The sequence below is a fragment of the Solea solea genome, chromosome 12 (assembly GCF_958295425.1).
Source record: "Solea solea chromosome 12, fSolSol10.1, whole genome shotgun sequence".
Classification (NCBI taxonomy): Eukaryota; Metazoa; Chordata; class Actinopteri; order Pleuronectiformes; family Soleidae; genus Solea; species Solea solea.
Window position 1 is genome coordinate 24,322,876 of NC_081145.1, and position 23,645 is coordinate 24,346,520.

The 23,645-nt window shown below is 39.8% G+C and overlaps 1 protein-coding gene across 1 annotated transcript; it reads right to left on the reverse strand.

Moving 5' to 3' along the window:
* Positions 1 to 5,555: 5,555 nt before the first annotated feature.
* Positions 5,556 to 21,734, reverse strand: mlycd (malonyl-CoA decarboxylase). Its single transcript, XM_058645468.1, has 5 exons — positions 21,149 to 21,734; positions 15,374 to 15,486; positions 13,474 to 13,630; positions 13,162 to 13,314; positions 5,556 to 7,771 (listed from the first exon to the last, which is right to left on the reverse strand). Exons 1-5 carry the CDS (start codon positions 21,692 to 21,694, stop codon positions 7,226 to 7,228), a joined length of 1,515 nt encoding a protein of 504 aa, XP_058501451.1. The 5' UTR covers positions 21,695 to 21,734; the 3' UTR covers positions 5,556 to 7,225.
* Between the last annotated feature and the right edge of the window lie 1,911 nt (positions 21,735 to 23,645).

Here is a 23,645-nt window from a genome sequence, read left to right on the forward strand (position 1 = left end):
GAAAAGGGGAAGGGGTTTGGGAAGACAGAAAGAGGACGGAGACAAAAGAAGGAGACGTTTACAACATGAATGACACAGACAACAATGACAAACAAACACTGAAATATGTTGTTAAAGCCGACGACTCTCACTCTGTTCTTTACATTAATGTTTACTCGAAAAGATCAATATTTCAAATAAAAGTTATCAAGAGTGTCCTGAACTGAGTGTTGGGGAATGTTTGACTTTGTCTGACTTCGCTGTGATAAACATCTCTATCAGTAATTCAATTAGTGCCAAATCACAAGGTAGTGCACATTTATAATAATATTATTAGGGATAAGAAAAAAACCAACAGTTCACACAATGCGCAAACACTCGAGGCAACAGTGGAGAGAAAAAAAACTCCCTTTCAACAGACCGGTTGGGGTGAAAGGAAAAATGAGGGACAGAGGAAAGGGGGTAAGAGAAAGGCGGGAGATGATGCTCCGCTATGATAAGGATAGTCCGATCCAGTTCCATATTTAATTTGTCTTTACTAAATTTAAATACTCCTATTTAACACAATTAAAGTTGAAATGCTAACCAAGTGTAAAATACTTAATAGTTTTAAGTTCAATTAACTAAATGAAAACTAATTTACTTAAGTTACCTGAATAATAAACATTTTAGTCACTTTTATGTTCATAATTTACTTTCTTAAACTTAATTGATGTAAGGGAATCGGTTTCTTCAATCTATTGGAGTTGAACTAACGCATCAGGTTTTACAGTGTATCGTATAGCAGCATTTTCCCTTTACAAATTTTCGACTGAACGATCCCTTTGCCCTTTTCTTGACTCTGATTTTGCTTCACGATTTTGTGCTTTTGCTCCTACTCTACTATCGACTGATGTTCTGTGATATTCAACCTTTCAATTTCGCCCAGTTGTTTTGTCTATTCATCCTGTCTGACTCACAACACTCTCCACATCATTATGAGCGAGCAGGAGGTGTCTTTAGGTTGTAAAAATATACAAAAAAAAAGTATTTTTTAGGGCAATTGGGTATAAACCGGTAGACGGTATTACTATTCAAGTCAATTTTATTTATTTTGCCAGTCCCTCTGAGCCCTATGATGTAATTTTTAAGTTGGTAATATTGTATACCATAATAAAATATGGAGAAGGAACTATATCCCTCGCTCGCCTGCAAATACTGAATTGAATGGACCACACATTGACATTTATAGCATGTGTGAAAAAGTCCTCATCATAAAAAAAAACCGTCTCAAGATGAAAAAGAAGAAAAAAAAGTGGGGTGCATATTGATTCTCCTCAAATGTCACTAGTAAGTTGGACGTTATAATAAAATGCCTCACCCTATAAAATTCCACAGGACACATTCTTCAGCCTGAGCTGGTGCCCTAAATAAACCCACATGCTTTTCACAGACGCTTTCGGGGAAAATAAATGACTCCGTACTTCTAACACCGCAGCAATTGTGCCACTGAATGGAAAAAAGTAGGTTGTGTAGAAGCCAATTCAAAGAATTTTTTTTTAAGGGCACAAAACAGAAGCCGAAATAGGCTTCTTTTTTTTCTTTTTTTCCTTAAACTTGTCCTTAAGATGTAAAAAAAAGGTTGCACAGTGTCTTTTTTTTTTTAAAAAATGACACCATTCACATTTATATTGATCCCTCATAAGCCGTGCTCAATTTGGAGAAATGTGTTTTTCTGTATCAAAAACAATGAAGAGAAGTGTGTTTACCTGGAATCTACTATGTTTTTCATGCAGTGCTGAAGAATCACCTGCTCTGGTGAAAAGTACATGTGTCCTTAACGGCAAATAGTGAGATCAAAGGTGGACATAAAGGTTTTAGATATAAATGATCTGTTTTCATATTCAAACCATTGTCGCATGTTCACTGGATGCTGATTAAGCTTATCAGAGCCCCGTGACTCGCCGTGTTTCTCAGTACAGTCTTGTTTTGTTTTCCTGGCTGTGGCGACGCATCTGTTCTCAGATCGTAGATGATTTTAAGAGTTTGAGTTCGATTTATCTTGTGTCTGCCCCACACCAGAGGATTTTCAAATCCGACATGGATTTTTAAAAACGTGGGAGAGCACAGACACAACAAACTTTGTGTCAATGTTTTAATCCTGAGAAATCACAGACTAGACCTTAGTTCAGGGGACACGTTTGATCTCACGTGGGCCGGACCAGTAAAATAACAGCATAATAACCTTTAAACAACAAGAACTACTATTTTTTTCTCTTTGTTGTTCAGAACTCATTATGAACAACCTGAATTTTCCTGTGAAAAATAACAATATTAGGCTTAATGTACCACTTACACCTGTGCATTACAATTTATAAGATCGCAGCGGATTTATAAGGGACACAACATTTAGTCACAGGTATCTGGAATTGAAAAATATAGTATTTTTAGTATAGTACATTTTCACAAATTCATCCTGCGGGACGGATTGGACCCTCTGGTGGCCCTGGACTAGATGATCCAGTCAAACAATGATTCCAGGGATTTGGGATCTCATAAAAACAGACATGGAGGTGGACTGTCTGCCTCGTCAGTTAATAATGATGTTTTGTGCTGAAAAAAAAAAACTGGATTAAGTCATGGTTGAGAAGACAGAATCAACTTTCAACGAATGACACGTCTGATGGCGTCTGTTAACCCCTCATAGTCCAGGATAATCTGCTCAAATCAGCCTAAAAATCGGAAGGCACCCTCGATTGTCAGAAAGGGCCAGATTGGGGCCAATTATCCTCTAGTGTGGGGCAAAAAAAAAGAGGTATTCACAGCAGCCGGTTGTCCCAAACAGCAGATGCAAACCTCAGTATGCAGCACTCAGTCTCAGGATGGGAATACCCCGCAGAGAAGAGAGAGTATGTACAGCTGACAGAGCATGAGCTGCGTCAAGGTTTGTGAGTGAGTCATTGCTCTGCAGCTCAGTGTTGTCATGTTGTCAGGAGCATCAGCTGGTTCTGTGTGGATTAACAAACATGTTTACTTTTCCGTATTCAGGTGCTCGTCTCCAAATGCCCAAAGGAGGTCTTGCAAGATCACCAGAATATTCAGGTGTCAGATGCGGGCTTTTGTTCCTGCAAAGTGGGAGGAAAAGCATCGTGTTGCTCCTTATCAACGTGCACAGTTTGCACACTCCTGCCTCATGTTGAATTAAAATGTTTTTTTTTTTTTTTTTTTTTACTGTATTCTTCACAAATTCCTCCTCATGAATGACACTTGAGCTTTGTCGCTATGGGCGAGCTCACAGCAAAGCATCTCCGCTTAACATTGTGTCTTGTAAAAAAAAAAAAAAAAGGAGCTGTTTATCGGGGGGGAGGTGAACAAACGCCAGAGTTAACTTTATCTGAGAGCATCTCAAAGCACAACTCACCCAGTGTAGCAGCATCTTTTCAGCTGTATTGATTCACAAAATTGGCCTTTTTCATCACCACAAGCACATTTTCACACACCAACTCGACATTGGCTTGTTTTCGGCTTTTACAAAAAAAAATATAATTGTTGATCAATATCTCTGGGAAAGTGCAACACTCTACATCTTTTCTTTTACCTGGGATGACACACACCATTGTGTTGCATGCATCTTACACAGTGCAAGTTTTCTATTTCTGAACTGTCTTGGCATCGGTCAAATCGGAGCAGGCCATTGAAAGGACAAGATGAGTGGTTCTCAAACTTTTTATGTAACCACCTGAGAAAATATTGACTTCTTGAGGTAAGTAAGTTATCACGTTAAACGTTAAAACACAGGAGGCAGATTTATTCCCAATAAGATAATTTGCTCTCATCATCCTCCTCTTCCTCACATATATTTCACACACTGGTGTAGAGATAAGGTGATTAGTTGTTGTTGTATATTTTACCTGGTAAATACAGTCCCTCCACTCCACGTACCACCAGATGATCTCTGAATCTTCTCTCGGCCACAGCGGATCATCTGCCTCCATCTTGTCCTCATGTCCTCCTTCACAACATCTCTGAACCTTCTGTGTGTGTGTGTGTGTGTGTGTGTGTGGACTTCCTCTTCAGCTCCATCTTCAACATCCTTTTGTCCAATATAATTGGACCACTCTTTGAACAAGAACATAAAAATGTCATGGCCACCACTCTCAGATTTTTCCCTCTGGCTACTTTAATGTGTAAAAAATTGATTAGCTTCATTTGTAAGGCAATTTCCTCTGATCATGGGACAAGAAATGATTCGCACCAACGCCCCACACACACACACACACACACACACACACACAGGTACACTTCATCTATGGCTGTCTGAATTACCGACTTATTTTTAGATGAGACATGAATTTCCACAGCAGACAGTTTCTAATCAATTGTAATTAGGTCTTCTGCTGCCTTTTTTTGTTTAATATTGGCTCCAAGACGTGTCAGAAAACAGAGCTGTACAATATTGAACTTGGCTGTGAATCCATTATCAACATTTGCTGTGTTGGAAATGTGACAAAACTGCGATCTGATTAGATAAAAATGAAGCCTGGCACACACACACACACACACACACACACACAGGTATTCATAGTGAAGACACACATAGACATAATCCATTCCCACTAGCCCCTTACACTCACCCACAGGTGTCTAACTGGTGGCCCGCGGGCCACATGTGGCCCATTTTATTTAACAATGAAAATCTGGTCTTTTAATTACAGTTGTCCACGTTATAATTTACTTAATTTTAGTTCTTAATATTGCTATTGATTTATTTTGCGTCCTAATTGATTTTATTGTGAAGTAAACATCATCTGTGCCATAATTTGAAGCTCATATTGACTCACCTGCTACTGAAATGTTATTCCTATCCACTTTTTTTCTCGAGACCGGCCCCCTCTTGACCAGACTAGACGCCTATTGGCCCCCAGGACCCCTCATCTTAACCTCTTCCATACAAGGCCTATTTTTTCTGTCAAAATAAATGGAGTATGTCTTCACAATTACAGGCTCTGTATGTAAAATCTTGGTCTGAAAAGAAAGCTTAGACATGTGAGATTATTACAGAAAAAAAACAAATCAATTAGGGTGAAAATCATCTTTGAATCGTATGCTAGAAGCCCATTTAATCTAAGAATTAGGAGAGTAATATCTGATGAGTAAATGTATAAAGTGGATGCTAAAAAAGTGAACCAGAGCAGTTTTACAGATGTTTTAGACCTTAACCTAAACACAATTCTAACTCACTCCCTATTATTTGAAAGTTTTTTTGGTTCCTCACAAAGAACAAACAAAAAGGTTTGGTATAGCTATTCTTCTAAGGAGTCTACATTGACTGCCATTCATTTGGACAGTTTAAAAAAAAAAGTATTATCTTAATCATAACCAATTAATTAACCTAACTTCAGTTCAAATCTTAGCTCTAAACTTCCTCAGAAACCAGGTTCTGGTCTCCACGAGGACTACTGGTCCTCACAAGGTCAGTGTTCTAGGTCCTAAAAATGTACAAAACACAAAACTCCACTGTGGAAACTGTCAGTGCAGCCACATAAGCTCAAATATTGCATTTCAAATTCACTGCATTTTTTCATCCCAGATGTTTTAAAGCTTCATCGTGTTTTTGCTGCTCAGGATGTAATTGAATGTTCAGACACCGGTCGTTTGAGCTGCAGTTTTCAAATTACCTCTATTTAACACGGGGAACGTGGACATGATTAGCACTCTTATCATCAGCACCTTTGAAAAAAAATAAATAATTAAAAGCCTTCCAATCAGTTATTTGTAGTAATTGACTCATGCGCTGAAAAGTCTCCCCAGTGGAGGTTTGTATCATTTCATTTAGCAGTGGCAGACGTCTATAAATCAAATTTCAGTGCCGTTAACCGTTTGCCATGTGAGCAATTTGTCTTCTCGGTCCCGGTGGAAATACCAAACTGACTTGCTTTGGAGAAAAGTGTCGCTGTGTGACATAATAAATTAGGATTTTTATAATTAAAAACTACTGGACTTTAGCCTCTCTCTCGCTCTGTGGTCACTACCTTCAGTCATGTCTGGGCAAAGGTGAATCAAAACAAGTGTGTGAATATGTCATTGCCGTTTCCATGGCAACCCACACCACAGTGCTCATCCTTCTCCATTGTGAGACACAGCTGACAGAGTCGCTCTTCGCCAGGTCCACACACACACACACACAGTGCATCAGTGCACAGAGATGTATTGGGCCCCTTATTGTTTCCAATATCTCCAGAGACACTCGACGCTGTCTCTCAAGGGCATCCTTTAAACAACTGTCCTTTTTATGCTTCTTTATTCTCCCTCCCTCCTACCCCAGCCCCCCCTCTTCACAACTGAACACCATCAATCTAGCCTTGTACTTTAACTTTATTTCTCACTCCATTAGTTTCTAGGACACAGAGCAGCACTGGCAGAGGAAAAGGGGGGGGGGGGGGGGTTAGAGAGTATGAAAAAAAATGAAAAGAAAGGTTGGCTCCCTGGAGAGATAAAATGTAATTTCACAGTCAACTTGCTGTGATATATTATTTCACAACAATGGGGTGTGGGCTGGTATGAGCCCTGCTTGGCACCTGTACAGAGTAGTTAGAACATCAGTGATGGCTCTCTGGAGAGGTTAGTAGTGTGTGTGTGTGTGTGTGTGTGTGCAGTCAAAATTATCTGAAAACTACCACCTGATTGGAGGCACCAGGAGGCTCCAACTCAGTGGATCAGCGTTAGCACAGTCAACTGTGAAGTATGAGCAGTGATAAATGACACTCGGTGGAAAGACAAGGCAGCTTTCGTTTAGTTCTTTTAGAAGAAATAAATATTTCCGGAGACGTCACGCCAGCGAGTGCGTGTAAACCCAAAGAGAAAAAGAAAATAATCAAAATTCTACAACGTGTTCGCAGTGAGACACAACGCATCTAAACATCATTTTTTTCCAGTAGCTTGCACTCACTTTTTACACGATTACACACCGTTATCCACGAACATAGAAAGGCGCTGATGGATGTCTCGCGCTCCATTAGCTACAGTCCCTCTCAGCCTGGAAAACACTTACACAACATCAAACACCTTCTGCAAGGAAAAATGCATCGGGGGCCACAAAGATGAAGCCGATACTCTCAGTGTAGAGAAGAAGGGACGAGCGCGAGTTCAGTTCAAACACAAGATGAGCCAATGTCCGTTTCAATTAAAGATGAACAAAATGACAATAAAGTTCAGTCAGTGCACATGTTGTGACATCTGTTGGGCGTCTCCTCGTCTTTGTTCTCCCTCACAGTTTGCTGTTCTTCTGAAACTGCGACACAAGTCCGACGATCTGCTCCGACGCCACCACAACCTTATTTTGCAGGTACAGGGAGCTGTTTTTAGACGTCTCGTTCAGGAAGTAGCGATAGTTCACCATGAGGCCACACGAGTTCGCCACACCCCGCGGGCTGGTGTCGGCGAGCCAGTTCAGCCGCCACATGGTGGCGCCGTTCTGCAGGTGGAAGTTGGCCACCGGGTTGAGAGCGTAGCCCCGTCTTTTCTCCCCGTAGAGGTACCAGGCACAGAGGCGCATCAGGATGGGCTCCAGGACACGGGTCAGCCTCTCTGAGCGCAGCCACTCGCTGGTGCCGATCAGCTTGCGGAGGGCGTCCGCGGACGGGGTTCCCGAGGACGAGACGGTGACCTGCTCCACCTCCTTCCACTCCTGCTCGGAGAGGAGGTCAGAGCCCCGGCTTTCCTTTCTGTACTGGCTGAGGAGACCCAGGAGCCAGGAGGAAAAGCCTGGGATGGGTGACAGACTGGAGAACTGGGCCATGTGAGGGAACTCGCTCTGGAAGACATGAGAGGAGAGGAGAGTATGACACGATGTATAGACCCTTTCGAGAGCTACGTCACAGAAATGTGCGTGCGCAGTTTGGGGTCAGAAAACACACTCTGAAGAACTCGTCAAGTTCTTCAGAATCCCTACAGGATCTCATCCCTTTCAAAAACAAAAATAGACATCGTCTGTGGCTCCGAGCATTAAAAAGAGAAGACTGTGGTGATGCTACTGCAGTCAAAGAGGCTGGCGTTTGTAGTGCTCACTTCATTTCATGTAAGTTATCATTTATCAGCTCTTTCTGTTAGATTACGATGAAAAAGCCGTAGCTAGCTCTTTCATCGTAATCTAAAAGGCTGTAACTAGCTTGTAGTTAGCTGCCGGCCGGCTAGCACGTTGACGAGTAAACATAGTGTGCTAACAGTGCTAACAGTTCCTTGTAAGACTTGTATGCACATAGACTTTCTCGCGTGTACGGGCTAGGTTTAGCTTTAAGGTAAGAGTGAATAGCTGGACACTTGCTAATATCATCTACCCAATCCCAATCTATCAGACTATTTATTTAGGTATTGTTTGCGGTCCTTAAATCGGCAACAAAAGAACATATTCAGAATTATTTGGTGGAGGACCGTGGACATACATACTCGCTAGGCTTGGAATGTTTGTATACAATGAAAGGGTCTATACAGCGGCAGCACAGGGGCAACAAGTGTTTATTTTTTAGCATTAGAATTCACTTCTGAAACTTTTTCAGAGCAAATCTTTGTGTTTTTATTCAAACTCCAAACTCTTGTTCTTGACATAAAACTGTGTGCAGCGTGTGAATGACACCACTGTTTTTGTGTGTGCTACAGAAGCGAGTACAATAGGCTTAATGCATATTGTGTAAACTGATTTGACAAAGGTCTGAATCTAATGTGTACAATATTTGCTATGCACTATGTGTTAGTGTGTTTAAAGCAACTGAAGAGTATTTTTATGCAAAATGTGAACCAGAATGAGTATGAAACTCTGAGGTCATAAACTCCACAACAAAATTGCACACCAGCGTCGCGTCGTGCATGCAATCACGCCGCCATTGCCACCAGACAATAACTATGATGAACCCTTTTTTTTTTCTTTTTTCTTTTTAATTGCCAGTGACTGTCATTAAAGCAGCTCATGTGTGACGGAGCACAATGTTCATCCACAATGGACTCTTTCAAAAAGGTGTTCGAGGGGTGAATCTATGAAATTATAAGAAACATGTGTTTTCTAAGGGATTACAATACTGTGAAAATTTTATTATATGTATCTTTTTGGATGCTCAACGTGAGGTCAGTCCAAAACGGTTTCACTCTCCTTTAATTAAAAGGTGTTATAAGATTAGAAAAAAAAAGACTTTGAGTTAAGCCGCTTTGAGACAAGAATAAAAAAACAAAATGTTAGACGGAGAAAACGAGACATGAGGCAGCAGAGATTTGATGCCCATTAGAATTCAGAGGGAATCTCTTTTTGCAACAGCAGAATTAAAAGGAGATGAGAGGCACAAAGCTCACCATTTAAACATTTAACCACTACTTTCTTTTTCTTTTTTTGTGCTCAGGCTGTTGCTTGACCCTTTACTCCCTCAGACAGCACTACAAATCACCTCCACTGTCTCATGATCCTGTCCCGGTGATGGAGATGGACGATACAGTCTCTCCTTCCCTCTTATTCTGTCCTTCCTCTTCCCTCATCCTCTCCTCGTGTCGGTTTTGTCTAGGCCACCCATAAAACACAAGACACTCCCTCTTTCTCTCTCTCACACACACACACACACACACACGCACACTCTCTGCCTGTCTGTGTTTGTGCTCCTGTGTCTGGTTGATAAGTGATGGAGTGATGTGCTGGGCAGAAGAATGAAAGGCTGCAGATGAAAGTGAAAGTGTCAGATATCCCCTGGAGGGACATGTTGCCGTCTATCTGCCTCCCTCTGCGACGTTGTTTTTCCTTTCCTTCCTTCTTCATTTCACCCTTCCTTCACTTCAAAAAAAGAAAAAACCCCAGGGCGTGTCTTACGCCGCATGTCCTGCTCTCGCTTTGCGTTTCCCTCTCATCTTGTCATCATCACTTCAACCTCTGCTTTTAACTGCTATTGTTTGCATGTTGGCAGTGGACGGAATTCACAGAGAAAAGGCGGCGAAAAACAAGGACAGATGAGAAAGACAAGAATGAGAACAAGCGGGAAAAAAGGGGGAGTGGTGCCAAAACTATGCTCCCGGGTCTAATCGACAAAGACAAGCGAGACCTCCTCCCCTCACCTTAAATCACAACTATGACCTTTTCTTTTCCACTCCATCATCTATCCATCATCATAGTGGGCCCTCTGTGGCTGCGCAGCTCCTCTCCTCACCTTAATGTCAGGAAGACAGGGCCTCTGCAGGAAACAAGTCTGGTTGTGGTTTTTGTGTAGCCTCTAGGGCAGAGACTTGCACTTACACTGCCGGGGTTAGGGGTTAGATTCCCACTAGGATCATAAAATTGCAGGGAGCTCTGGATGAAATACACACACGCACACACACACGCACACACACACACAGGCTACCCTTTCATTTTTCTTGAGAACAGCTCTTCCCTTCAAAGTGAGGGAATAAGTGGTGGTGGATAAGTGACGCGACCACGACCCGTGACACTGCAGCGACAACGCGGAATGTTCTTTTATTATTTTTGTGGACACCATGAACTTCAATTGAGATATATTTGGTTACCATGCCAACCATCATACACACACACACAAACTAAAGACCTTACAACTTGGAGTAGCGCAAAACATCACAATGACAAGAAATCTTTGTCCGGATTTGTCGATAAATTGGGACCAAATATCTACAGCAGGGTTTCAAACTCAAATGACCTGAGGGCCAATGAACGACTAATCTGGTCAAGAGGGGGCCGGTCTAGAGAATCAAAGTGGGAAAACACAACTGTTCTGGAGCAGGTGGGCAATATGAGCTAAAACTTCTCAATCAATCATCACAATATTCCATCATAAAGATATTCATGATGATATTGCACAGAATTTCAATGTGAAAGTGCTTGTTCTGACATGAAACGATGTGTCTTTCAGCATAATGACAAAAGAAATCTATGAATATCAAAAACAGAGAAATAAATCTAAAACAGTCAATCATACATACAGTATATATAAATATATATGTATATATATATATATATATATACATACACATACATATATATATATATATATACATACATACATATATATGTACAAAAAATACTGCTAGCAAACTTATTTAGTATCATATTGTGTTTAAACACATTATATTAGGTGGGGGCATTGAGGGCCGCATATGGCACGCGGGCCGGCAATTTGACACCACAGATCTACAATATGTATTCTTTTTTTTTTTTTTTATCCCTATTTAACAGATTTCTTTGGCACTTTGACTCATCAGTGTCATTACTTCATGACTAATGTGGACGGACGTTAACTCTCTGAAGACAAAGTTGACAGGAGGACAGTGGTGCACAGCGGTGAAAAGAATGTAACCTTTCAAAGGAGGACTTTGTTGACTTCATTTCACAGATATTGTGACGTATCACCATATGGTCATGCCAAATGATCATAATCAAGTGAATAAATCACATATTGAATAGTAAACACTGCGATTATGACACGGTTACATATCTAATGCCTGCCTGAAAACTCGTCTCAGTGTCACTGATTTGTACTTCTGCGCTTTTGTAGGGCTGTGTAAGAAAAGCAAAACAATAAAACACCTATTTTCTTACTGGACTGTCAGCAGCACAGTGCGATAACCTGCTTTCACAGCCTCAAAATGAAGCAGAAAGCACACTCATTGATCCGCGTGTTGCCATGCAAACACGGATAAAGTGTTTGCACGGCACTGAAGTGCCATTGTATGAATAAAGCATCTTAAAGCTTTGATATGTGATTTTTTCTCCCCCCTTTTTGTACGATACAGTATGAAGAGCGGGTCCCCATCTGTTGGGTAGAGTGGCTTTTGATTTTTTCTCATTCACTGATCCAATTGTTTAACAAGTGGTAGCTGAAGTGGTCTGACATGAAGGGCTCCTGCTCTCGTTGACAGGGATGGATGACATTTCATTATTGCCTCTTTTTGTGCGCGCATACATTCACGTGTGGGTATAAGTGAGCGGTGAAACGAGTAGGAGGTTTATATTTCAGTAAATTAAAGTTTAAATAAATGACAACAAAGACAATGATAAATTGCAGGGTGCGTTCATCGTCAACATTTTAGCAAGAAAATATCCAAAATTTCAATATTTAACAGAGGAGTCTATTAACGACAGCACTGATGAAATCTGGCGATCGTGAGCCGAATCACAACCCGTTCCCACAGTGTCAGATGGAGTCTGCGCTCCGTACACGTAGGAAGTACTGAAGTCATCTTTTTAATTCACTGTTGATTCTAACGTTTCAATAAACTGAAAACAACTGCTTTGCCCGTCACCGGTTTGTGTGTTTGCGTCGTGTATAAAAGCGACGTCACAGCAGCGCCACACAGCCGTGCTATGGCGACGCATGCCCACGCTGAGCAAGTACGATGAAGTAATGGCTAAATTTAGAGTAGTGCTGGAACTGTATGACGGAAAAAGCGCCGTTAGTGTTGTCTGAATTTCAAAATGTGCCAAATTAACACCGTCTATTAACAAAAAAAGTTAAAGTTAAAGTCCTCATCGTCAAATTCCAAGTCCAAATGTAGTCAAAGTCCGAGTCAAGTCGAACCACGACTCCTGAAAGTCAGGACTCCAGTTCTGGAGTGAAGCATTTTATTCCTGGAATGCAGGCACTGTGCAAAACAGCACCGTCTGATACGACACCACGAGGAAGGAGGTTAGCAGTGCTCTGCAGGAGCTTCCAGCTGTATCAGTACATGTGTCACGATAAGACACTATTATCTAGCCATAATGGGACAGGGCGGTTTAAAAGCTTCACTGATAAAACTGGATACTTTACGGTTATTGTGTTAAGATAACAGATGTTTACATAGCCTCTTCTTCCTCTTGAGAGGTCTTAGATTTTATTTGGATGCAGTTAAACGAGCAATCGTTGTTGGGGTTTTTTCCATAAACAAAATGGTAGTTTCCTTAAAGACCAGTGAGAAGAAGATAAAAACAAGTGGTTCGTTCTCAGAAAAGCTTGACAAAAAGCATTGATTGTGTGATTTCATTGTTTGGTTGTTACAAGCATTAACTGGCAATTTCATTTGAAGAGGACTGAGAGATTTAGTGTATTACAGGACAGAGTTTTATTAGATCCGTTTTGAGTTGTGGATATTTTGTATTTCCATCCACTGCTGGTAAACAAATATTTGGAGTTTTATTGTTTTATTATTGCATGACAAGCACATTCTGACTTCTCCCACACCCACCTGAAGCTCTCGCACGACCCTTTTGATGAGGTAGTTGCCCAGCTCGACACCCTGTAGACCAGCCTGGGTGGAGGAGATGGAGTAGAAGATGGCCGCATTTATCTTATTAACGTCCTCCTCCGAGTCCAGAGTTGAGAACTCGCGGACGATACTCTAATAATAGAAAAAAAGCAATTATTCGTAATTATTCTGCATTATTCTAACATTCTCAGTGACCTTGCAGGGAATCCTTCAAATACTGCAACAAAGAACAAAGAAGTCAATCCCAAATGTGTGTGACTGCACTGACCAATTTCGACAGTAGTTTCTCACCTGTATGTTATCCGAAATGTCCTCGGTGAGGGCCACGTGCAGAACAACCAGAGGCTCTCCCGGCATGGCGGCGTGGGTGAAGGCATAACAGCGGCGGTACGGCCCCACTCTGCGCTTCAGGTCAGCCCAGTTCCTCACAGGGTGCACCGCCTCGTACCTAACGGAGAGCTCACGGTTACTCTTTCAGTTGACAGTTCACTGAGCCTCCACTTTGAGGGATCTGTTCATAATTATGATTTAACCCTTAGATGCGCCTTCAAAAAGTTACATTAACATGCCTAGAGCACCAAAAAGTATTCATAAAAAATGGTATAATCCTTTATTATTATCATTATTAATATTATTATTATTATTATTATTATTATTATTGTTAGTTGTATTGTTTTAAACCAACATAAGTCCTTTACATACATATTAAATATTAATTTTAATTTTTAACCACATTTTTGTCATGATGCACCTTCATTTTATGGTATAAAAAAAACTCAATAAATGATTTATTTTCAATAAACGTCATGCGTAATAATTTTGGTTTGATTATTGCAGCCTGGCATATGTGAAAGATTAGCAGAAACATTTGTTTATATGCATTATTATTTTTATCAATGTATCATAAAATATGCCAAAATGTGCTAAAGACGATAAAAGTGATAAAAACATTGTATAAATAATTATTATCCTATATTATATATTATCAGTCATCATCATACATACCAAACATTAATGTTTTAAGTTTTCAAGTAGGTAAAATAAGTTTTTAACCCTTAAATTGCCAAGTACTTGTCACGTTGCATGAAAAAACAGTATTTTTAGTTAACGTTGTTTACTATAGACTAAAAAAGGCAAATACATAAAAATAAAAATGGTGAACACTCATAAAAGCCATAAACCTGGTATAAATCTTTAACAATATGCATGAAAAAAGGATAAAATATTCAAGAAATTAAAAGACAAAAACACAAAAATGTGTCTAGGTGTGTTTAAGGGTTTAATTAGTGTAAATTGACATGAACAAAGTAAACACAGGCTCTATTGAGCTTAGTTTCCTGAAGGCAGCAGTAATGTATTAATGTCACTGACAAATCAGAGTAACTGACAGACTCAGACAACAGGCTCCGGTGTTTCTGACATTTTAAATGCTCTGAACATTAGGACAACGTGAAGGTTTTCTTACACTCTAAAATAGTAGCATCCAGGGTCAATTTAATGTGTGAGCTTAATCCTTTAATTCCTATTTCCTAGTACTGTATGGTAACTGATGTTGGTAAGCTGATGCTGTGTCCATTCATTCTGTGTTTTAGAAAGGCAAGGTGATGGTGAGTATTATGTGGTCACATGAGTAAGATAATACTGAGGCCTGGGTCACACTGGATATATGAATAGTGCATTTGCATCATGGAAAATCTTGCTTTTCATTTTGGGCACATTATCAAATTGGAGCAGCCACACTGCTCCTCTTGAGAGTACAGCTCTCGCCATCTGTGCATGTCATGCAACCAAATGAAACAACAACAAGCGAAACGGTGATCTTTCACCACAGCTTCAGTGTCTGTATCTGTCGCATACATCAGAAAACACAACAACCTTCTCAACCCGTATAGATGTAAAAGCACTTTCAGTACCAGCTCCCAGGTTCCATTCAGCAGAGCTTTTTTTGTGTGAAACAGCTCGATACTGAATACACAAATGTATTATTATTCATTAAAAAATACATATTTTATTAAACATAGCAGCAAGTTTGAAGCCGAGTGGAAAAATAGAGCAACACTGTCATCGTGCACTGCACAAGCATCCACTGTCATTTCTCACGCCGTGTAATTTGTCTGTAAGCAAACATTACAATTAAATGAAAGAGGGAGTGAAACAAGGAGAGAAACTCCGACTGCACGGACGCACTTACTGGCTGATCTTCTGCAGGATCTCACACGGAGACTGCCAGGTGATTCTCTCCAGGCGCAGCAGACCGACAGAGAACCACTCGGAGAGCAAGCTCTTCAGTGTGCCGTTCAGGTCCTTAGAGAGGAGAGAGATAAGAGTTTAGAGTTTCCATCCATTTCCAAATGACAATCAAAACAGTGACCGCATTATATACGTCTGTCATGATTTACAGACTGGGGATTTATTGCCTTTTCTTTTATACAGTGGCAGCTATAGTGTACATTATACTGGTATGCAGGTTTATCTCATATGCACATGATAGACATGAAAAGGATTATCAGTTATAATAGGTTTCCAGCCCTCTGGGGAATCGAAAAAGTAGCAAAATGAAGACCATTTTCTCGTTCTTTTATATCCAAAAGACATAAAACACCATAAAAGTATTCTCTAAAGCACTGTGTAAACACACAGTCCTCACACAGCCTCTTTAATTGAGAGACCTCACAAGCTTTATCTTATTACCTGACAGGAAGTAGCCTAAGTTTGCCTAAATGGGTTATTAAAAATTCCATGGTCCATATTTTACACATTTTGCTGGGTCTCCGGTCGCCTGGGAGTCAGAATGTTTTCACATTACGAGTGGTGATTTGTTAGAGCTCGCAATGGGTGTAGGGAAGGCACTTCAATAAATAACTTGCCATCTCAAAGCAGGTCTGTCCTCCCGCAAAGGTCAGACTTCATTTGAAGCAAATCTCTCACAAACACACAAACAAGTGCACGGCGGCACGTGTACGCGCGCACACACACATACTTGAACGCATAAATACTGCTTATATTGGCTGTTCTATAGGATGATTTCACTTCAAGCTGGCTTTAATGCCCATTTATCAGTTATAATAATACCTTATACAAACAAGCTCAAAAACAGATATGGTATGAAAGCCCACTAGGAAAGGTCGTCTGTGAGAAACTCTCCATCAGACCTTATATTAGTCAGCTGAGAGGTCTCACGACTCCACAGTTTCCTGTGGAGTGAGAAGCAAATCAAGAGTATGTAAAGAAACTTGTGTGATGATAAATATACATACATATACACATACATTTTCATATATATACATATACATACATATATATACACATATATACATACATATATGCATACATGTATATGTATATATACACACATATATGTATATATACGTATATACACATATATACGTATATATGTATATATATACACACGTATATATATATATATACATACATACATATATATATATACACATACATACATACATACATATATATATACACATACATACATACATACATATATACATATACATACATATATATATATATATATATATATATATACACGTGTGTATATATATACATATATACGTATATATGTGTATATACGTATATATATATATATGTGTGTATATATACATATACATGTATGCATATATGTATGTATATATATGTGTATATATATGTGTATATACTGTATGTATATGTATATGTATATATATGAAAATGTATGTGTATATGTATGTATATTTATCATCACACAAGTTTGTATTTGTGTTTGTGTTTGTGTTCCTCAAACTTCACAGGCCACCAAAGGTTAAATAATCTCTGATGGTGGATAATTCCAGCCTGGCATTTCTGCAGAAAATGCAGCACTTCAACCTCCTGCGCGAGTGCAGCCTCTCGCCTTGGGCAGCCAATTCTGATCCGCACAAAAAGGCGGCCACACAGAGATGTGTACTCCATTGACCTGGCAGAAGATGGAAGTCTTTGGAAACGGAGGGCTGTATGAGTATTTGAAACCTCGGGTAAGGCGAGAGAAGGTGGAAAATCCTGCACTCTATTAGGGAGGAAAATAAAGCTTTTGACTGTGTGAGCTGTGTCAATGCACCGACGCAGCCTCCGCTACAAGGACCCTCTCTGCCTTGGGCTGTGGTTATAATGTGATTCTACAAAGTGATAAGACACTGCATTGCTAGAATGGAAGAGTGTGAGTGTCCACAGCCAAATGTTCAACCCCCTGCCAAAATGTGTGCAGGTCAGGCTCAGACGGCGCCAGAACCTTTACACTAGTTGGCTGCCTGCCACTTGTCAGACAACCTGACAGTCGGTGTCTGTGGAGGGTGAAAATAGCCTCGCTGATTCGTTGTGTGGAAACAAAAAGCCCAACTCCAATGACATCTCTCATTTGTTTGTAGATCTTTCACCTACTTGGTGTGTGGACAGATGAAGAATGAATGAAGGGCCTGTAGGTATACAGCGCGAGGACAAACGTTCCAAATCAATTACCCGGCCAAGAGAGACTAATCTAGAGTAGAATTTGAAGTGTTGCTTGCAAAATCCACAGTCCAATAAGTTTTTTTTTTTTATACACATAAAATCGGCACACCCACGTAATAATAGCCTCATACGTGACATTTTGCTCTCAATCAATTCGAGCATTAACAACAGCCAGAGCACGCTGTGTGCACAACTGGAACCAAGGCAGTCAAAGAGTACAAGAGTCTGAAGGTAGCCTTAGACCTTTTTAAGCATCAAAAGCTGACAGTGGGTCTCTGTTTTTTGCTATTATATACATTTAGAACACGTCTCAGCAGGAAATCTAATAGATTTCGAGCAGGAGTGGAGCGATCCTGTTAGAAAAGTGCAGTAAATGCATTTAAAATATATAAGGCAATAGCCCTTAACAACTGATGACGTGACATCAAGGGCACAAAGGCTTTCAACTGTAAAACAGCACCTGCATCCGTTCCATTGCATTTTTTATCTAAACAATGTAGGGTTGCAATTACGTTTTCCAAAAGTGGAAATCATGATGTTCTAAAATGTCTTGTTTTGTCCCACGAGCCAGAATTGTTCAGTTTTGATTTCAATGACTTCTTTGTTACATAGAACAAAGAAACCAGGAAATACTGCAACCCTAAAACAATGTCAAAGTCAGCACGGCTCATACTGCTGCCCTGACTGAGTCGCCTACCAAGTGTGACAGATGTGTGATTAACAGACAGATATTTCTTGCATTTCTGCACTGGTGTGTTTTTTTGTTGACAGAGAACATTCAAGTGTCTGATTAACTATTGTGGTTGCCATGGTAACATGCATACAGATCAAAAGGAGGGCGAGGGCTATGTCAGTCTCATTTCAGAGGTGCCGCGTTTAGTGATATATCTCTTGCATTTCTTGTCCAAACACAGCAAAAGTCAAGCCAACTGTTGCACAATTAAGAAATTGAATTAATAGAGATACAATCGAATAACATAAATGACACGAAAAACTTTTTTGTGAGGGCAGTTATAGCTTCTCAGGGTAAAATGGTTTAATGTTAATTTAAGTATCTCACTATAGGTTCATAAACCAGCAGTGTACATTTTATTTAGTGTCTGTGAGAAGTGGACACTGGTGTTTTAGAGAAAGCCACCATGAAGCAGCACAGTGTTTTTTTTCTTTCAATACAAAAATAGAAACTTTGTTGACTCTGAATTTCTATAACGTCTATTATTATAGGTGCTGTAAGAGCTGCCGGTGGCCTTTGGCATAGAGAGAAATACACCAGCACAAAACCTTTTTATAAAAACCAGTGGTCGATTTCTAACCGTTGCCGTTTCATGGCCAGCGGGAGTCCACCAGAAGTTTACAGCCATCATTCAAAGCCATACCATCATGAAGTATTAAGTGTTATATGGATAACTAAGTAATGGAGTTTGAATAACGATACTTCACTGATAAGAATGTGCGCTTATATTTTGCTCAATCACACCAATTAGACCAGGGCTACCATAATTATTCCACTAACAGAACCATAACAACAGGTTATGACTTAAAAGGAGCAGTAATAATTACATTTATTAAACTTGGACCCTTTTTCATTCCTGCAAATGTAACCCAGTAACATCATATTAACACAAAATTAATCACAAGCATAAGCGATCACATTATTTGGATTGTTCTTTTGTCACTCAACTACGGCAGAAAGAAATGATTACACTCATACAGATACAGAGCATTGATACAATCCTTTAGTTTAGTTGTCAAAATTGTCAAATTGTGTGTTGCAGTAAATAGGTGAGCATGTTTTAATATGAATAATGCTTCTGAGAAAAGAAAAACAGGCCATCGTTGTGACGGGAGTGGGTTTTCATTTGAATTCTTAAACATGCACGACACATGACAGCAAAAAAATAAAAAAATAAAAAACTCCAATTCAATGTCAAAGGCTGCATGGGAATTGCTACATTTCAGAGTTGAACTGAACTGATCACTGTAATTACACCTGACTGAACATGAATAACTGAACAATGAGGTAAGTGAGACTGAAGAGGTGGCTTTTCTGAAAAATAGGTGGCCGAAAAAAAACCCGACCTAAATTGGGATAAAGAGCATGAGAGCCACATGTGTGGAATGAGAATGTCATTTTTTCCCTTCTCTTTCTCCTTTTCAAGTCATTTTCACTTTGTCTTCATAGGAGTCATTCAAAAATATTCATAACGTGCCTGATTTGTACTCTTTCAACCTTCATTCTCTAATAATTGTTGCTGCTGCAGCAGCAGAGAGGCTCTTGATTCTTCATATACAGACTGAGACGTCGTCAAAGGGTCTATTTAAACTCAAGCCACAGTGGAAGGCAGCAGCACAGTACAGTAAGTTGATCAGTTTGGCAAAGATGTGCAGCAAAAAATGCAGGATATATTGGAAAATCTTCCAGCCATTTCCGTCTGTTCCGTTTGTTTTCTAAACCACTATTATGAGGAATGGGAAAAAACCCACATATCAAGACTCAGTTCAGTTCAGAACATAAACTGGAGCAAAGGTCACTGGCACACAAGCTGTGGTGAAATGTGAACCATGTGAGGGGGGGCATAATAAGGGTGAAGTTCATGGCTCTGGAGCTGTGTAGGTGGCTGCCGTATGCCTAACGTTAATTGGTGCTGGTCAGAAATACCGCACACAACAAGATGATTACATGTGCAACAATACTCCCGACTACTAATCCTATTCTGAGTTCATATTATTATGTTTACATGAATTACTAATGAGCATTCTGCTTGAGTTTGGACTTTTGATGTGAACATTATTTGTATACTGTTTGTATACCTCACTGAGGGAGCATTTGTGTGTATACAGAGTATGCAGGTGTATGCAGGGAAGGGCAGGTGTGGCAAGAGTCCATTTATCCCGTCAAAGTGCTTATAACCGGGCTTTTAGAGGAGTAAAATTCACTTCTGGAACTGCTGCCTTCCCATAAAACTTTAATGTGGGAATGACGACATGAGATCTCAACCCTGCTCAAGGTTCCAACACCTTGGTTGACATTAACAGAGTGCATGAAACAGTAGGTGGCGTCATAATGAATAAGGGAGACGTAAATATCAACTTCTTTCTTGCACAAAATTCAAGCACTTTCAATGACCCATGTCTATTTTCAAAAACTTTTTTTTTCAAATTCACAAACTTTCAAGGATTTCCAGAACCCTGACTGCTATACTGACAAACACAGAGAGAGTTGTGTGGAGACAATGGGCTTTATCAATGCTGTGTGAACTAATTTAGCAACTTTAAGTGCTTAAAGGTTACACATTACAGTTTTAATTTGGGTTCAAGTTATCAGAGATTGTTATTTAAACGACGGAGTACTGTTTCAATCGAGTTAATGGTCACATACCACTGCCTCACTCACAAATGCCACCTGTACAGCCCCCAAACGCTAAAAACGCGCACTGTTTTGACTCAAGCGAGCACCCGTAGAGAATGTAAACAAACGCATTACCTTGATGTGTGGGCTCTCGCTGCCTTTAGAAGAGATTATCTCAAGCACATCGGCGCGGAGGTCTACCAGAAACTTCACTCCACCCTCGACCTTGCTTATGTGATTGAGCAGCTGTTTATAACGGGGAGTCAAGCTGTAGCGAAGCCTGTCTTCAACTTGCAAAATGGTCGCCAGGTCCCGCAGCTGAGTGTCCAGCAGCTTCACGGCGAGCTCCGTGGCGCTTTTGTGGTCAACTCCGAAGTCCTTGGAGAGCTTTGACAGGAAACTGTGTTTGTCTTCTTTGTCGAGACTTGTGTAGAAGCGCATAAAGTCTACGCTGTTTGATTCGGGGGGAGGCGGGTATTTCTCTCTAGTTTCGTATGTAGGTAACGGTGCGACGACCCTCGTCAGTATCTCCTCCATGCCTGTGACACCGCTGCGATTTGGGGAAGAGAACCAGCGCCAAACACTATTGTCCGAGGCCCCCGGAACCGCTTTGAGGACAGACCGGTGTCGCCAGCACCTCACACTACTGCGGAAGGCCCACATTACAGGAAGGGATATCATCGCTGGGGGAGGTCAGCTGTCTGTTTGGAACCTGCTACCAGTGAACATACAGGAAGGAACACTCTTCGGGTGTCTTAAAGAGACAGTAACATATATTTAAATATGTCTTGTAGGCTATTAAAGGTAGTGGATCTTAAGTTGTGTCTTCTCAGCCCATATATATCATTATAAGCTTTTAAATAGAATCAGAATTGCAGTTTTCTAGTGCCGCACGTAGTAGACACTGTGCAGTAGGGCTATCTAATCATAATTATCATAATCCATTCATTCATTGTATTGTTTTCTGATTTATCAAGTAGTTTCATGTAAAATATGCAGAGAATGAGTCTCCCAAACATCCTCAAATGTTTTTTACTCCACAAACCAAAAACATTCAGCTGTCACAGCTGAGAAAAGAAAACTAAACACATTAAAATCAAAGGAGAGCTGTTTTACACTCTCAAATCTGTGAATGAATTGTCAACATTTTAATCAAATGTGAAGAATTTGGCAATTAATTAATGATCAATAAATTGATTGCACCCCCATTGTATTGTTTATCCATTCATAAAAAAAACCTGTTATTATAGCTGCTTTTGTGGACAAATTTGTGAACACCTAGTATACTTTGTAATATCTTTGTTTTTATTTTTTTTATTTAGTTATTCATGTGTTTTATAAGAATATTTTGAAGAATTATTCAAATGTGAAGTGAAGAAAGATTGGAAAAACATGCTGGAGTTGGAATTGTCTTTTTAATGTCACGGTAACATAATATATTTTCATCCGTGTTATTATGCACTCAAAACATCAGGACATATTTTTTTTATTCAACTTTATTTTATTGAGATTACTTTAAATGGTAGAGTGCGAGAGGTCTGCAAAATCACTACCTGCATCCTCCAGCAATTCTACTGAATTTCATTTTAAAAGTTCAGTTCAAAGATACTTTTTCATAATTTCTGGAGTGGTTATGGACTAAACAAAGATGATCATCATATTTTAGAAACATAGTGAAAGGCGTCTAGTCTGTAACGCACTCCCTCTTGCTTATTATGCCTACGCTAAATATCCCTTTCTCTTTTGTAGATAAAGACAAGGGACAAGTGATGTGTTTTTTGGCTACTCCATGTTTATATAAGCTGAACTGCACCTGACACCCTACTGGGGGAGCTTCAAGTTATGTGGATGTACGTTAGCTCAATGTTTTCGCCTTATCGTCCAAAGCTATTGGGAAATGTTCACTGGAACTACATGGAATTTTATTGGCCTTTATGTCTTATTCCTACCTTTGGGGATACAGCAGGCTCTGGCGAGGAATCCCAAATATGCTTTAATGCTTCTGCATAAAACACCTTTCCAGCAAGTCAAAGCTTCACTGGAATTCTCCATCCACAGTAAAACCATCAAGAAAGATTTGTTCTGCTAGACTGACAAATTAATCAATACCTGGAAACCTCCATATCTTTACACAACTGTACTAGATACAATTATATTTTGAAAACACATTTCTTTCTTTGCTTTTTGTAATTGATGTTGGCAAAAACTTTGAGCAATTGCTTTTTATTATGGGGCTATTTATCTTCTTGGCCATGAAGGTAGGGCTGATGCACCCAAGTCTATCCTCCGTAAAATGTGGGCTGATGAGATTCAAATACACTAGATTTCTTTGTAAAAATGTAAGAAAGGGAGAAAAAAAAGGCACTACAAATGTCTATAAAAAAAGTTTTGTAGCAATGTTTGTCACCTTTTAAAATGCTGTGTCTTTGAGGATATGCAGGAAAGGCTTAGGTATGTTATTGATATCCCAATTAACTGTTGTTTTTTATGGTGTCACTAAAATTAGAATTGGAACTCTATTGTATTGACAATGTGATTTCCTTATTTTCTTCCTGATGCAAGAAGCACCTGGCGACCCACACATTTTTATATCATCCAAACCCTGGCTTATGACTCAAGAGGGTTCCTTTCA

Coding starts and splice junctions, on each gene's coding strand:
- mlycd (XM_058645468.1), bottom strand. CDS start 21,694: ATGATATCCCTTCCTGTAATGTGGGCCTTCCGCAGTAGTGTGAGGTGC. Junction 15,487..21,148: donor GCGAGAGCCCACACATCAAG/GTAATGCGTTTG, acceptor CTCCTCTCTAAG/GACCTGAACGGCACACTGAA. Junction 7,772..13,161: donor GGGTCGTGCGAGAGCTTCAG/GTGGGTGTGGGA, acceptor CATGTCTTCCAG/AGCGAGTTCCCTCACATGGC.